Consider the following 15951-nt stretch of genomic DNA (forward strand, 5'->3'; position numbering starts at 1 on the left):
GGCCTCAGCATAGAGATGATATTGGAAGACCATAGGAGGGAATCGGCTGGCCAAGGGAAGAGACGTGCATAGAGAATAGAAGGGGGTCTGAGAACTGAGCCTTGGGGGACCCCTAGAGGAGAGGAGGAGATGGCTGTAGGTGACACTGGAGGAGCATAGGAGAACTGGTAAAGAAAAGTCTTGGAGACCAAGGAAGTAGACTGGGGTGGCTAGAGGTTCAGGACGGTTGTAGACTGGGCTTTCTAGAGGTTCAGGACGGTTGTAGACTGGGCTTTCTAGAGGTTCAGGACGGTTGTAGACTGGGCTTTCTAGAGGTTCAGGACGGTTGTAGACTGGGCTTTCTAGAGGTTCAGGACGGTTGCAGACTGGGCTTTTTAGAGGTTCAGGATGGTTGTAGACTGGGCTTTCTAGAGGTTCAGGAAGGTTGTAGACTGGGCTTTCTAGAGGTTCAGGACGGTTGTAGACTGGGCTTTCTAGAGGTTCAGGACGGTTGCAGACTGGGCTTTTTAGAGGTTCAGGACGGTTGTAGACTGGGCTTTCTAGAGGTTCAGGAAGGTTGTAGACTGGGCTTTCTAGAGGTTCAGGACGGTTGTAGACTGGGCTTTCTAGAGGTTCAGGACGGTTGTAGACTGGGCTTTCTAGAGGTTCAGGAAGGTTGTAGACTGGGCTTTTTAGAGGTTCAGGACGGTTGTAGACTGGGCTTTCTAGAGGTTCAGGACGGTTGTAGACTGGGCTTTCTAGAGGTTCAGGACGGTTGTAGACTGGGCTTTCTAGAGGTTCAGGACGGTTGTAGACTGGGCTTTCTAGAGGTTCAGGATGGTTGTCAAAACTGAGAAGATACACTGTAATAATATATTGCTACATGGTATTTGTCAATGACATTAGAAGACCTTATCTGGAGCACCTGCAGCCTGTCACAGTAGCAGCTGGGGAACCCCGGCATTGGACAAGACGCAGGGTTTAGGAAATACAACCTAGAAATATTTCTAAGACTTATCCAAAGACTAATGTCCAAAGTTCCAAAAGTGGTTGTATACCTTTTAAAAACCCTAGCATCAGGGTCCATATCAGAGTTCCCCCCCCCCCCCCAAATGGGGGGGTCCCCTTTAGAGTCCTCTCCCCATCCATTACACCAGGTTCCCCTTTAGAGTACCCCCCCGTACTCCAGGGCCTCCATCAGATCCCCCCCTCCTTACACTGGGGTCCCCATCAGAGTCCGCTCTCCTCCTTACACTGGGGTCCTCATCACGGTTCTTCCCCTTCCCCTTACACCAGGGTACTCCCCCCTTCACCTTATACCAGGGTCCCCATCAGATTTACCCCTTCCTTAAATCAGGGTCCCCATCAGAGTCCTCCCTCCCCCCTTACACCAGGGTCCACATCAGAGGCCCCCTCGTTCTTACACCAGGGTCCCCCTTCCTCCTTACACCAGTGTCCCCATCCCTCCTTACACCAGTGTCCCCATCAGTCTCTTCCCCCTCCCCCCCCCTTACACCAGGGTCCACAGATTTCTCCCCCCTTCCTGTAAACCAGGGTCTCCGTTAGAGTCCCCCCCCCCCCCTTACACCAGAGGGCCAGATAAGATCTTGCAGCAGGCTGTAGTTTGGTGACCCCCTCACTAAGTGGTGGCGCTCTCTTTGTTTCCTGTTTGTAATTTCCTGTCTCTCTGATTCCTCCACAGATGGAATACTACAACCACCACACCGCCACTTGGCACCCCGTGGCCAGCATGCTGAACAAACGCTGCCGACACGGAGCGGCCTCGCTGGGCAGCAAGATGTTCATCTGCGGCGGTTATGACGGCTCCGCCTTCCTCAGCGTGGCCGAGGTCTACAACTCCATGGCCGACCAGTGGTACCTCATCACCCCCATGAACACTCGCCGGAGCCGCGTCTCCCTGGTCGCCAACTGCGGCCGGCTCTACGCCGTGGGAGGCTACGACGGGCAGTCCAACTTGAACTCGGTAGAAATGTACGACCCGGAGACCAACCGCTGGACGTTTATGGCCCCCATGGTGTGTCACGAAGGCGGGGTGGGGGTGGGTTGTATCCCGCTGCTGACCATCTAGCAAAGGGGGAGGGGGGCCGCAAGAACACATCCCACTGTGACCGGAACCCGGGATCAATTTTTTTTTTTTCTTCTTTTTTATAAATGTGAAAATTTAGACAGGTACAAATCCAGGTGCTCAGTTTCCTTTCCATCCTGTTTATCCCTTTGTGCCCCCCTCCCATCCCCCCCATAATAGTCAGACAATCTATACCAGTATAACGAATGTATTTATTGACTCCTCCCCCTGCAGGGGAGGATCTTTCAGGGTCCAGGCACAGACTGGCCAACCCCCTGGAGGACAGTTTAGCGAATTTTTTTTATTTTCCAAAACTCGTGAGCTTATTTTTCTGGCTTTTGCACCAAAGTGATCCGCGTGTCGTGCACTGAGCTGCTGTGTGCTTTCATTCTTGTGTCCGGGAGCTTGCAATTAAGTGATGTCACTTTTTTTTTGATTATTGTATATCTGTAGAATATTTGTTATCGATATAGTGCCATAGAGTTCACTGTAATGAAACAAAAAAAAAAAGAGGAGATTTTTTTGAAAAATGGTTTTTGCAACCTTCTGTCTTCCTGTGGTTGGGAGGAGGTGCCGGGCAGCAGGGGGGCACCTATCTGGTGAAAGGTAACAGGAAGGAGGTGCCGGGCAGCAGGGGGGCATCTATCTGGTGAGGGGCAACAGGAAGGAGGTGCTGGGCAGCAGGGGGGCACCTATCTGGTGAAAGGCAACAGGAAGGAGGTGCCGGGCAGCAGGGGGGCACCTATCTGGTGAGGGGTAACAGGAAGGAGGTTCCGGGCAGCAGGGGGGCATCTATCTGGTGAGGGGCAACAGGAAGGAGGTGCCGGGCAGCAGGGGGCACCTATGTGGTGAAAGGTAACAGGAAGGAGGTGCTGGGCAGCAGGGGGACACCTATCTGGTGAGGGGTAACGGGAAGGAGGTTCCGGGCAGCAGGGGAGCACCTTTCTGGTGAGAGGCAACAGGAAGGAGGTGCCGGGCAGCAGGGGGCACCTATCTTGTGAAAGGTAACAGGAAGGAGTTGCCGGGCAGCAGGGGGCACCCATCTGGTGAGGGGTAACAGGAAGGAGGTGTCGGGCAGCAGGGGGCACCTATCTGGTGAAAGGTAACAGGAAGGAGGTGCCGGGCAGCAGGGGGCTCCTATCTGGTGAAAGGTAACAGGAAGGAGTTGCCGGGCAGCCGGGGGCACTCATCTGGGGAGGGGTAACAGGAAGGAGGTGCCGGGCAGCAGGGGGGCACCTATCTGGTAAAGGGCAACAGGAAGGAGGTTCCGGGCAGCAGGGGGGCACCTATCTGGTGAGGGGTAACAGGAAGGAGGTTCCGGGCAGCAGGGGGGCACCTATCTGGTGAGGGGTAACAGGAAGGAGGTTCCGGGCAACAGGGGGGCACCTATCTGGTGAGGGGTAACAGGAAGGAGGTGCCGGGCAGCAGGGGGGCACCTATCTGGTGAGGGGTAACAGGAAGGAGGTGCCAGGCAGCAAGGGGCACCTATCTGGTGAGGGGTAGACATGTGCATTTTGTTTTGTTTCGATTCATCATTTAAATAATTTTGTTTAGTTTTAATTTTCCGAAATCGTTTTGTTCGTTTTTTTTCTAATTTGATCGAATTGGGAAAATTGGAATAACCATTCAGATTCGAATCTGCGTTTTGAATTAATTCTGTTCAAATTTCGGAAAAGGGGCGGTTATATTCTTTCTATTTTTTTTCTCTATTCTATTCTTTTCTCCTATTTTTTTTTTTTATTATTTTCTATTCTATTCTGTTCGAATTCATTCTATTCTAAATACAATTCCAGAAGACGGTTATGATCTTTTGATTCTATTGGTTTTTCTATTCTTTTCTATTCAAATGTATTCTATTTGAATTTTAGTAGATGGCTATATTCTTTCTATTTTATTCTATTTTTTTCTATTCTATTTGAATTAATTCTATGCAAAGTTCAGATTTCAGAATACAGTTATATTCTTTCTATTTTATTCTTTTTTATTCTTTTTTTTTTTTATTCTATTTTTATTCTATTATTTTCTATTCATTTAATTTTGGTTCTTTTTTTATTCTATTTTTTTATTCTCTATTCTATTTTGTTCTGTTCTATTTTCTATTCCCTTATTTTCTATTCTATTGTGCTCTGTTTTACTCAATTCTTTTTTTTCTTTTTTTTTTTTTTTTTTTTTATTCTACTTTTATTTTTTTTAATTCTATTTTATTTTCTATTCTATGTTATATTCTATTATTTTATTTTCTGTTATACTTGATTCTGTTTTTTTTTTTTCTATTGTGTTCTGTTTTACTCTTTGTTTCTTTTCTATTCCTTTATTTTCTTTTCTATTTTATTCTATTCTTGTTTTGGAATTCAAATTTAGTTTTCAGATTTTGTCAGAATTTTGTTTCGTTATTTCGGATTGGTTTAAATTCGATACATCTGAATAACACAAATTTGTTTCACTTTCGATTTGGAACAAAACAAACTGCACATGTCTAGTGAGGGGCTGCGAGTGTCGGTATACCTTCATCTTTCTTTTTTGGGGCCGAAGGTCATTGAAGATTGTATTCCCAGATCAAATTTGACCAGCAGTCTGTTACCGTGATTATAAATGCTTCAGCAGTTTGACAAGGAGCGCGCACAGGTGCACATTGCTAGTTCCCTTCTGCAGTGTTCTGTTTGGAATGGGGCATCGTGCACAAGAGCTTAAATGTGTATGTATGGCCAAAAGGTTTATTTGTCTTTTATTTATTGATGGAGGCAGCCTCTTCTTATTCCCGCCCATAGATGGCGCTCTAAACCCAGTGGGCGGGAATAAGAAGAGGCTGTGTTCATCAATTAACTCAGAGAAAGGGATTTTACAGTAAGTAAACTGGGCTAGGGCGCAGTGCTCTGCGCCCTGGGTCCACCCTTTTCTGAAGCATATGAGCTTCAGTGAAAAATAGACGCATGACATGGGAGAAGATTTGGGACACCTGATCACTGCAGCTGCTGCAGAACCTCTTGTCAGTGCGTTGCCCTGTGTAGAGTGACAGCCAATCAGTATAGGAGGTGATGGCACACTGCTGCAGAAGCTCTTTACCGGGCAGCCAGCGGAGCGGTGTGTCCATCCCGTGTCCGGTACACAGCTTGGTGTCTGGAGGAGAGATGGAGATCACAGAAGATCCGACGCCCACCGATGCTGGTCGGACACTCAGACCAGAGATGTCCCTACTGATCCCCATAGGAGAAAAGACTGACCTGCCTGCCTGGTGTCCTCCGACCGACCTCCCGCCCGCCCAGACCTCCGACTCTACTGACAGTCCTCCCCGATCTACTCCGACACCGAGCCCGGCCTCCTCCACCACCGACACCACCCCCGACCCAGCCCGGCTATATACAGAACACACCCTACAGCCAACCCCGACCCTGTGTGTGCTCCGCCCACATCCACCTCCAATCCATGTGTATATCCAGAGTTCATCCCTCATCCAATCATAAACCAGCTCTATCCATCTACATCCAGCCCAGATCCCCATCTATACAGAGACTGACAGGCAGTCAGCCCTGTGCCGATCCCGGCCGGCGGGCCGTAGTTTGAGGACCCCTGATCTAGATCCTTATGGTCCCCCCAGTCTGGCATACGAGCGTGAGCAGCTTATAGTTCTGACCTAGGCCTAGCCATGACGGTGCCCCCTTGTCCGGGGGGGGACGAGCCTTTTGGACCAGGTGGCCAAGGCCCTGGTGTTCCTGTGTGATGCGTCCATGGATGCGGCTCCCCTGGTGGCCAGGGTCTCGGCTGTGGGGATTGCCTTACGATGTATGGTTTGGCTGAAGAGCTGGTCGGCTGACCAAGCTTCCAAAAAAGCCCTGACAGATCTCCCTTTTCTGGGAGAACGTTTGTTTGGTGACTCCTTGGATGAGTTGATCAAAGGTCTGACGGGCGGGAAGAATACTCTTCTTCAATCCTCCAATGGTAAAACGCCCCGTACTAAGCGGGGTCCTTCCTTCACTGCTCACAGACGTTTTTTTTCGTGCCTCCAGGGTGCAAGAAAAAAGGGTAAGCCGTTTAGAGCTTCTGGAGGGGCTAAAAAGCATTGGAGCAAGCCCAAAGCCAGTCAGTCCAGTACTGCGGACAAGTCCTCTTCAGCATGAAGGGGCGCCCTCACCCATCTTAGGGGTGGGGGGGGATGTTTGCGCTTCTTCCAGGAACCCTGGACTTCCTTTATTCAGGACAATTGGGTTCGCAAGCTGGTTTGTTCCGGGTACAAAAACAAATTTTGGTTCCGGCCGAGAGACACGTTTTTTTAGTTAATTCTTCACCTGTCTCCGGAGCCTTTGAAGGATGTTCGGGAAGCTGTGCAGGATCTCCTGGCTCAAAGGGTGGTCGTGCCTCTCAAGGTTTCTATTCAAACCTGTTCACGGTACCCAGAAAGGAGGGCAAGGTGCGTCCCATCCTGGATCTCAAGGCTTTGTGCAGGTGCAGAGGGTTCGAATGGTGTCCATTCGGTCAGTGGTGGCATCATTGAACCAGGGGGATTTTCTGGCCTCCATCGATATCAAGGATGCGTATCTCCACGTCCCCATATTCGAGGGACATAAAAGATTCCTCTGCTTTGCGGTGGCAGAGGAGCGTTTTCAATTTGTGGCTTTACCCTTTGGTCTCGCCTCCACTCCCAGAGTCTTTACCAAGGTCCTGGCTCCTGTGCTGGCCTTGTTACGCCAGCAAGGTATCGCGATTGTGGGATGTCTGGACTATCTTCTGTTGCAAGCAGTCATCTTTTCGGATCTGTTGGGCAACATCTCTTACAGTTCAGACCCTTCAGGAATTCGGGTGGGCGATCAATTTCCAGAAGTCTGCTCTGACGCCATCCGTATGGTTCACTTATCTGGAGCTGACTCTCGACTCAACTCTGGCGAGGGTCTTTCTTCCCTTAGACAAGCTTCAGAAGGTGCAAAGGGCGATCAGGTTGCTGATGGAAACCGATCAGACTTCCATGCGGACTTGCTCGAGCGCTGTTGGGCCTAATAGTCCTGACCTTCGAAGCAGTCCCGTTTGCTCAGTCTCACTCGAGACCTTTGCAGAAGGAGATTCTGGCAAAGTGAAACAGGGATCCTCGGTCATTGGACCAGAAGATTTGTTTTGAGCCATCTCACGAGGTCGGCTCTGTCCTGGTGGATCCAGTCACCTGTTCCTAAGCCAGGGCAAGTCATTCCTACTGTTGTTCTGGACGGTGGTGACCACGGACGCCCGCCTGTGGGGCTGGGGTGGAGTGCTGGGGAAACTTTGTGCCCAGGGGACTTGGACAGCAGAGGAGTCCTCCTTGCCGATCAATATTCTGGAGCTGTGGGCAATCAGGCTTTACCTGCTCCATTGGACGAGTCTTCTACGCGGCTCTCCGGTTCAGATACAGTTGGACATTACCACAGCTGTGGCTTACATCATTCATCAGGGGGGCACCAAGAGTGCCCTGGTGGCCAAGGAGGTGGCCAAGGTTCTGGTTTTGGCAGAAGCCAATGTTCCTGCTCTTTTCGCAGTCCACATTCCGGGTGTGGAAAATTGGCAAGCGGATTACCTGTGTCGTCAGGTGTTGGATCAAGGGGAATGGTCCCTTTTTATCCGGAAGTGTTCCACCTCCTGAGTGCCCGGTGGGGGACTCCGGAGGTGGATCTGTTTGCGTCTCGCCTCTGGCCGACTCCACAGACGCTCTGGTGGCTCCTTGGAGCCAAAATCGCCTGCTTTATGCTTTCCCTCCGCTCGTACTCCTGCCAAGGTTTCTTCGCCGGGTGTCGGTGGAAGGCATTCGGGTCGTTCTGGTGGCACCAGACTGGCCTCGGCAGTCTTGGTACGCAGAACTGGTAAAACTGGTCGTGGATCTTCCCTGGCGACTTCCTCTACGGAAGATCTGCTGTCTCAAGGACCGATCTTCCATCCTACTTTACGGTCACTGGCTTTACTGGCCTGGCTATTGAAAGCAAAGTGTTGAGGGCTAGAGGTCTTTCTGTCTCGGTGATTCCTATTTCCTACCCTTTTGAAGACCAGGAAACCAACATCTAGGAAGATCTATCATCGTACGTGGAAATCGTACATTTCAAGGTGTCAGTCGCTGCAGCTGCACCCTCGCTTGTTTTTTATAGCTAGGGTTTTGGCCTTTTTACAAAGAGGGGTTGAGCAGCACCTGGCGTTGGACACTATCAAGGGTCAGGTGTCGACCTTTGGTTATTTACTTCCAACGTCCATTGGCTACTAATAGGTTGATTCGCACTTTTATTCAGGGGATGCGTCATCTGGCTCCTCCGAGGAGATCTCCGTTGCCTCCGTGGGATCTCAATCTGGTTTTGACTGTTTTTCAAAAGCCTCCTTTTGAGAATGTTAGGAAAATTTCTCTGCTTTCTTTGTCGCAGAAGGTTGCCTTCCTAGTGGCTATTACTTCTGCTCGCAGAGTATCTGAGTTAGCGGTGCTGTCCTGTCATCCACCTTATTTGGTGGTCCACAGGGATAAAGTGGTTCTCCGACCTAATCCGTCTTTTCTCCCTAAGGTGGTGTCGGATTTTCATCTTAATGAAGACATCACGTTGCCTTCCTTATGGCCTAAGCATCCCAAAGGATTTGCCTTGCACTCTTTGGATGTGGTTCGAGCAATAAGAGTTTATCTGACTGTTACTGAGTCCTTTTAGAAAATTGGACTCTCTTTGTCCCATTTGGATGGTCCTCGCAAAGGTTTGGCTGCGTCCGCTGCGACCATTTAGAGGTGGATAAGGCAGACAGTTGTTCAGGCTTATTCACTCAAGGGTCAGGTTCCTCCTTTTTCTGTGAAGGTGCATTGTACTAGAGCGCTGAGTGCCTCTTGGGCTTTTTGCCATCAGGCCTCGGTCATACAAGTTTGTAAGGCAGCGACTTGGTTGTCTGTGCTTACTTTTACTAGATTCTACAAGGCAGACTTGTTGGCATCTTCAGATGCCTCTTTTGGCCGCAAGGTTTTGCAGGCTGCTGTTGCGTAAGAGACTGTTTTTTTGTTTCTCTTAGGGGTCTTTAACCTGGGTGAGCTCCGGTTGTTTGGTTGAGCTTTGTTACCCAGTGGGCTAAGTTTAGCCTTTGGAGTTTACGTTACTTTCCGGTTGCGTTCTTCCCACCCCTCATTCCTACACTGCTTTGGGACGTCCCATTTAGCTAATGAAGATGGAGGCTGCGTCTGTCAATGGACGATAGAGAAAACCAAGATTTTTGTAAGATCTTACCGTAAAATCTTTTTCTCTGAAGTCCATTGACAGACGCAGCACCCGCCCCTCTTATATGGGGATGTTTTTTTCTTCACTGCTTACAACTAAACTGGTTTGCTGAGCTGAGGGTGTGTGGGTTATGCCTGTGGGGGTGGCCCCGGTGGGTGTGTACATTTAAATTTTTCCTGCCTAGACTACTCCTGCAGGGGGCAGTATAATCCATTCAGCTAATGAAGATGGAGGCTGCGTCTGTCAATGGACTTCAGAGAAAAAGATTTTATGGTAAGATCTTACATAAGTTTTTTTTCCTCATGTTCATTTGATGGACACAGCCTCTTCTTCTTGCCCATTTGGGTTTATAGCTCCACCTATAGTCAAGAATAAGAAGAGGCTGTGTCGTTCAATGAACGAACGAGAAAACTATATTTTATGTTACTTAGCATAAAATCCCTTTTGTATTCATTCATTGACGGGCACAGCCTCTTCTTATTCTTGCCTATAGATGGCTCTATAAACCCTATGGCCGAGAATATGAAGAGAATATGAATATGAGAATCATCAATTTACTTTGAGAAGAGAATATTATGGTAACAAAATATCCAGTTTTTTGTTATTTGGATAAAATAGGAAAGGGATGTTGTTTGCTACCTGTTTCTGGAGGAGAGATTTCCTTGACTTCCTGTCCCAGTGACCCAACAGGAAGTGATAAGAAATCTTAACGTAGGTCACCAGAACAGGTTGGAAATTTTTCCCCCTATTCTCTTTTCTGGTGACATTTGTAACATTTCGGATTTTCTATCATTTCCTGTATTGGTCACCGGAACAAGTAGAGAGGGGGAATTTCCCCAATAGGGGGACACAGCAAAAAAAAAACCTGACAGGGAGTCTAATCCTTCCCAAATCCATCCAAATGAAAAAGGAAATAATAATTTGGTTGGTTATGCATGGGCTTTAAATGATTGTACCACAGCCACTGATTGGTTATACTGCCACCTACAGGAGAAAATGGCACATAAAAAAAGGTAGGCCTGCCCCCTAGGAACTATAACTCTTCCCACAGAATCCTGCTCTGCTGTATGTGCTGTTTCTAAACCTTGCAGGTGCCTCTATAATCCCCTTGGTTGGTTATCTTTTTGTTTGCTCTCTCATTGGGCTGGTTGACTGGTGTTGTTTAGGTGCGCCCATTGCTGTGTTTTACCAAATGGAAGTCCCCCTCTGGCTTTTATTTCTTGGGCTGCTCCCTACACATGTATAGTATTCTGTGGGAGTAGTTATAGTTCCTAGGGGGCTGGCCTTCTGTATTCTTGTGTTTTTTTTTTTTCTTTCTTAATGTCAATGGTCAATTTCCCCTGTAGGTGGCAGTATAACCTAGGTTAGCAGTGTCCCAAAAAGGATGTTATGGTGAGTACAAAAAAATCAATTTTATGTGGGTTGTGACATCATTGTGGCAGAAATACAAACCAGCAACCAGGTCTGGTGTGCGTTGACCTTGTTGGGTAGGAATACGGATTGGGTGCAGTGAGCAGTGACCTCGCTGGGGTGGGTATAAAGAATGGTTGGAGTGGGAGGTGACCCTATTAGGGCAGGGATACAGATTGGATCCAGTAGGCAGTAAATTGGCTGGGGGCAGAAAAATGGCATGGGTTCGGGGGAACTGTGACCTGACTGGAGCAGGAATACAGATCTGGTCTGGTAGGCATTGCCCTTACTGGCCTGGAATATGGATGGGATCCAGAGGACAGCAACCTTGCTGGGGAGAAAATATTGAATCCGTTGCGGCAGCCGGCAGTTGAGGACGTCGCTGGGGAAGGGGATATGGATGGGGTTCAGTGAGTGAGTTAGGTATGGAATATAACTGCGCTAACTATTGTGTTCCAGCAGCGACTTAAATTGCGACAATCAAAAACGTAGGGAATGGGTAAGTCGCGCTAATGAATGATGTTGTCAAATATTCGCATAAATGTCAAATCATATAATCGTGAAAAAGTGTCCACATAGACTGTCCAATGGTCAAATAAATGTCCCAAAACTCAGGAGTTCTTCCAAACTCTTCAACTTGAAATATAAGCCACCAAATGAGTGATCTCCTTACCAGATAGATAAAGGAAATAGGCCCTCAAAACACCAGATGAAGTGGGTCTGCAGCCTCGAATCCAAAAATTGATGTGGTTCCCCGATAATGTTTGCATGTGAAGAGAAATGACATATCCATAGCGTGACACTGTATGACAATCTCTCAAACACCCAATATGTGAACCTTCACTATGAAAGGTGATAGGAAAGGCCACCACACCAGTGCAATGCACACTGCCAACGGCCAGGTAATACGTGAATAGAACAGCCCAATAGCCACCAAAAGAGTAGAGAACCGCCACCAAAATCACTGCCTCTTACCAGAGTCTGATTTATGCAAGCCAAACGATCACAAAAAATGACTTCAGTGTGTGCCAAATACCATAAGGAAATAGGTGCAGCAATGTGAAGAGACACTCAGAGGTCTGATGATCCAAACCAAAATCACTGCCGCTTACCAGACTGTAACAGGTGACAAGCAAAAAGTCTCAAACGATCCTCTGGATATCTGATGTCAATTGCTCCAAGTCCAGCCGACCAAGCCAAAGAGGGGGTCGCGGCGTGCTGACGTCACTGCTTTGAATTTGAGGACGGGCGAAGGAGCCGACCGGCCGGCGGCTCGCATCCTATCCACGCTTTCTCAATCTACATTGTTGTAAGTTGCTCTACATCTTTTTGAAATAAAGTTTGTTGGGTTTTACACTATGGAGTGCTTTTTTGTCCCCCTCTTTGGCTTGGTCGGCTGGACTTGGAGCAATTGACATCAGATATCCAGAGGATCGTTTGAGACTTTTTGCTTGTCACCTGTTACAGTCTGGTAAGCGGCAGTGATTTTGGTTTGGATCATCAGACCTCTGAGTGTCTCTTCACATTGCTTCACCTATTTCCTTATGGTATTTGGCACACACTGAAGTCATTTTTTGTGATCGTTTGGCTTGCATAAATCAGACTCTGGTAAGAGGCAGTGATTTTGGTGGCGGTTCTGTACCCTCTTGGTGGCTATTGGGCTGTTCTATTCACGTATTACCTGGCCGTTGGCAGTGTGAATTGCACTGGTGTGGTGGCCTTTCCTATCACCTTTCATAGTGAAGGTTCACATATTGGGTGTTTGAGAGATTGTCATACAGTGTCACGCTATGGATATGTCATTTCTCTTCACATGCAAACATTATCGGGGAACCACATCAATTTTTGGATTCGAGGCTGCAGACCCACTTCATCTGGTGTTTTGAGGGCCTATTTCCTTTATCTATCTGGTAAGGAGATCACTCATTTGGTGGCTTATATTTCAAGTTGAAGAGTTTGGAAGAACTCCTGAGTTTTGGGACATTTATTTGACCATTGGACAGTCTATGTGGACACTTTTTCACGATTTATATGATTTGACATTTATGCGAATATTTGACAACATCATTCATTAGCGCGACTTACCCATTCCCTCAGTGAGTGAGTGCCTCGTTAGGGCAGGGATATGGACTGGGTCTGGTGGGTGGCGGCCCCACTGGGGTGGGGATATGGATCAGGTGCAGCATCCTCGCAGGGGAAGAGGATACGGATCGGTTGCGGATGGCGGTGGCCTTGCAGGGGAAGGAGGCAGACTGGTTGCGGCAGGTGACAGCCTCGCAGGGGAAGGGTTGTGGCGAGCAGAAGCCGCACAGGGAAAGGGATTTGGATCAGTTGCGGTCAGTGGTGGCCTCGCAGGTAAGGGATATGGACCAGTTGCGGTGAGCGGCAGGGAAAGGGGATATGGATCAGTTGTGGAAGGCGACTACCTTGCAGGGGAAGGGGATATGGATCGGTTGCGGCCAGTGGTGGCCTTGCAGGAAAGAGATACAGATCGGTTGGGTATGGCGGCAGTCTTGCAGGGGAAGGGGATACAGACTGGTTGCGGCAGGCGGTGACCTCACAGAAGGATTGCGGTGAGCGGCGGCCTTACAGGGGAAGGGATATGGACCGGTTGTGGTGAGCGGCAGCTTTGCAGGGAAAGGGGAATATGGATTGGTTGTGGCGGCTTCGCAGGGGAAGAGGATATGGATCAGCTGCCTCCTGGGGAAGGGATACAGATCAGTTGTGGCCTCACAGGGGAAGGCATATGGATCGGTTGTAGTGGCCAGCTGCTTCCCAGGGGAAGGGATATGGAACGGTTGCGGCGAGCGGCGGCCTCGCAGGAAGGGGATACAGATCGGGAGCAGCAGCTTCGCAAAGAAGGGATATGGATTGGTTGCGGTCAGTGGTGGCCTCGCAGGGAATGGATACAGATGGGTTGTGGCGACCTCGCAGGAAAGGGATACAGATCGGGAGCGGCGGCCTCGCAGAGAAGGGATATGGATTGGTTGCAGCCAGTGGTGGACTCGCAGGGAAGGGATACAGATCAGTTCTGGATGGCAGTGGCCTTGCAGGGGAAGGGGATACAGACTGGTTGCGGCAGGTGGCGACCTCGCAAGAAGGGTTGCGACGAGCTGCGGCCTTAAAGGGGAAGGGATATGGACTGGTTGCGGTGAGCGGCAGCTTTGCAGGACAAGGGGATATGGATCGGTTGTGGTGGCTTCGCAGGGGAAGAGGAAACGGATCGGTTGCGACGGGCAGCTGCCTCGCAGGGGAACAGATACGGATGAGTTGCGGTCGGTGGCGGCCTCGCAGGGAAGGGATATGGATCGGTTATGGCCAGTGGTGGCCTCGCAGGGAAGGGATATGGATCGGTTGTGTATGGCAGTGGCCTTGCAGGGGAAGGGGATACAGACTGATTGCGGCGAGTGGCAACCGTGCAAAAGAAGGGTTGCGGCGAGTGACGGCTTTACAGGGGAAGGGATATGGACTGGTTGTGGTGAGCGGCAGCTTTGCAGGGAAAGGGGAATGTGGGTTGGTTGTGGCGCGTTTGCAGGGGAAGAGGATGTGGATCGGTTGCAGTGGACGGCTGCCTTGCAGGGAAGGGATATGGATCAGTTGCGGCCAGTGGCAGATTTGCAGGGAAGGGATATGGATCAGTTGTAGTGGGCGGCTGCTTCGCAGGGGAAGAGGATACGGATCGGTTGCAGTGAGCGGCAACCTTGCAGAGAAGGGATATGGATCGGTTGCGGCCGGTGGTGGACTCGCAGGGAAGGGAATACAGATCAGTTTTGGATGACGGTTGCCTTGCAGGGTAGGGGGATACAGACTGGTTGCGGTGGGCGGCGACCTCGCAAGAAGGGTTGCAGCGGGCGGGGGCCTTAAATGGGAAGGGATATGGACCAGTTGCGGTGAGCGGCAGCTTTGCAGGGAAAGGGAATATGGATCGTTGTGGCGCCTTCACAGGGAAGAGGATTCGGATCTTTGGAGTGGGCGGCTGCTTCGCATGGGAGAGGATACGGATCGGTTGCATCCGGTGGGGGCCTTGCAGGGAAGGGATATGGATATGTTGCAGCGAACGGTGGCCTCGCACAGAAGGTATATGGATTGTTTGCGGCCGGTGGCTGCCTCTCAGGGAAGGGATATGAATTGGTTGAGGCGAGCGGTGACCTCGCAGGGAAGTGATACAGATGGGTTGCAGCGGGCGGCGACCATGCTTTGGACATGGGGATGCGGATCAGGTCTGACCGATAGTGACCTCACTGGGGAGGTAATATGGATTGGATCCAGTGGGCAATGACCTCATTAAGAGGTGGGGAATACAGATCAGGTCTGGACAGCAGCCGGGGAATCTGTCACAACGCTACCTGTTACAGGTGAGGTAATACAGTTCTAAAGCCCGCCTTTGGGGGAGAGGGACAAGTTACAGGGTCAGCATAGCAGTAAGTGAAATGCTTCAAACAATGGAGCTCCGTCCTGAATTAGCATTGTTTCTGCTAGTTGGGCTGTCCAGACAGGTTCTCTTTGAAGTCCTCATAAAGTGGCGCTCCAGCCTGAACTTTTTTTTTGCTATGAGATGTTTTTGGCTCCTCACCCTAACAGGAGGCAGCTAGTAGTAAAAAGCTGACAGAGGTTCTAACTCTTCACCTCTCCACTCAAAACTGAATTAAACCTTTTTGGAGTGGGGATCTACTTTAAGTGTAAGAAGTGTTGCTGTGTTCACTGAAAGATGTTTAAAGCAGAACTCCTCCCAAAGCGTTCTCTCTGGTTGCATCTGCTGAGACCAAAGTGTAATTTCAAGGAGATTAATAAGTACACCGAAGGGGACTGTGTGATTCACCCAAAAATGAAAACTTTTTGAGCTACGCTCCACTCTCAAGGGGCTCTACCAGTTCTGAAACCTCTTATTCACCGATCGATGTGATTCTGGTTCTTTCATTTTTTTAAAAAAAGCGTTTAAGTTGTTTACTTAAAATGGTTTATTCTGATCCTCAGCTGAGAGTCAGACCCACAGCAGCAAAAGCAAGTTCCTCTACCTTTGACTTTTTCAACACAAATAAAAATAAACTGCCAGCTGGACATCCTTCTCCTATTGTCCTCAATGAATGATAGGATGTCACTGGGAGGTGCTGTGAGAAGGGGCAGCGCCATTGTAACCAGTGCAGGTTGACTTGTTTTCCTCCCTTTTGGATTGTTTTCTGTCCTCTAGCCATTGCATGGATAGTGGAAGCAATGTCAGGCAGGGGAGGAGTGGAGAAGGAAGCCATGTCGGGCAGGGGAGGAGTGGTGAAGGAAGTCATGGCGGGC

General features: G+C 49.4%; 1 protein-coding gene across 1 annotated transcript in view; it reads left to right on the top strand.

The window, feature by feature from the left end:
• Window positions 1-2563, top strand: part of KLHL18 (kelch like family member 18) — a 25556-nt gene extending 22993 nt beyond the window's left edge. The window contains exons 7-8 of the mRNA XM_082259039.1: window positions 193-809; window positions 1682-2563. Coding sequence (XP_082115165.1) covers window positions 193-809; window positions 1682-2068 — 1004 coding nt within the window. The 3' untranslated portion in view covers window positions 2069-2563. The remainder of the gene's footprint in view (window positions 1-192; window positions 810-1681) is intronic.
• Window positions 2564-15951: the final 13388 nt, after the last annotated feature.

The sequence above is a fragment of the Pelophylax lessonae genome, assembly GCF_965119305.1.
Source record: "Pelophylax lessonae genome assembly, chromosome: 5".
NCBI lineage: Eukaryota > Metazoa > Chordata > Amphibia > Anura > Ranidae > Pelophylax > Pelophylax lessonae.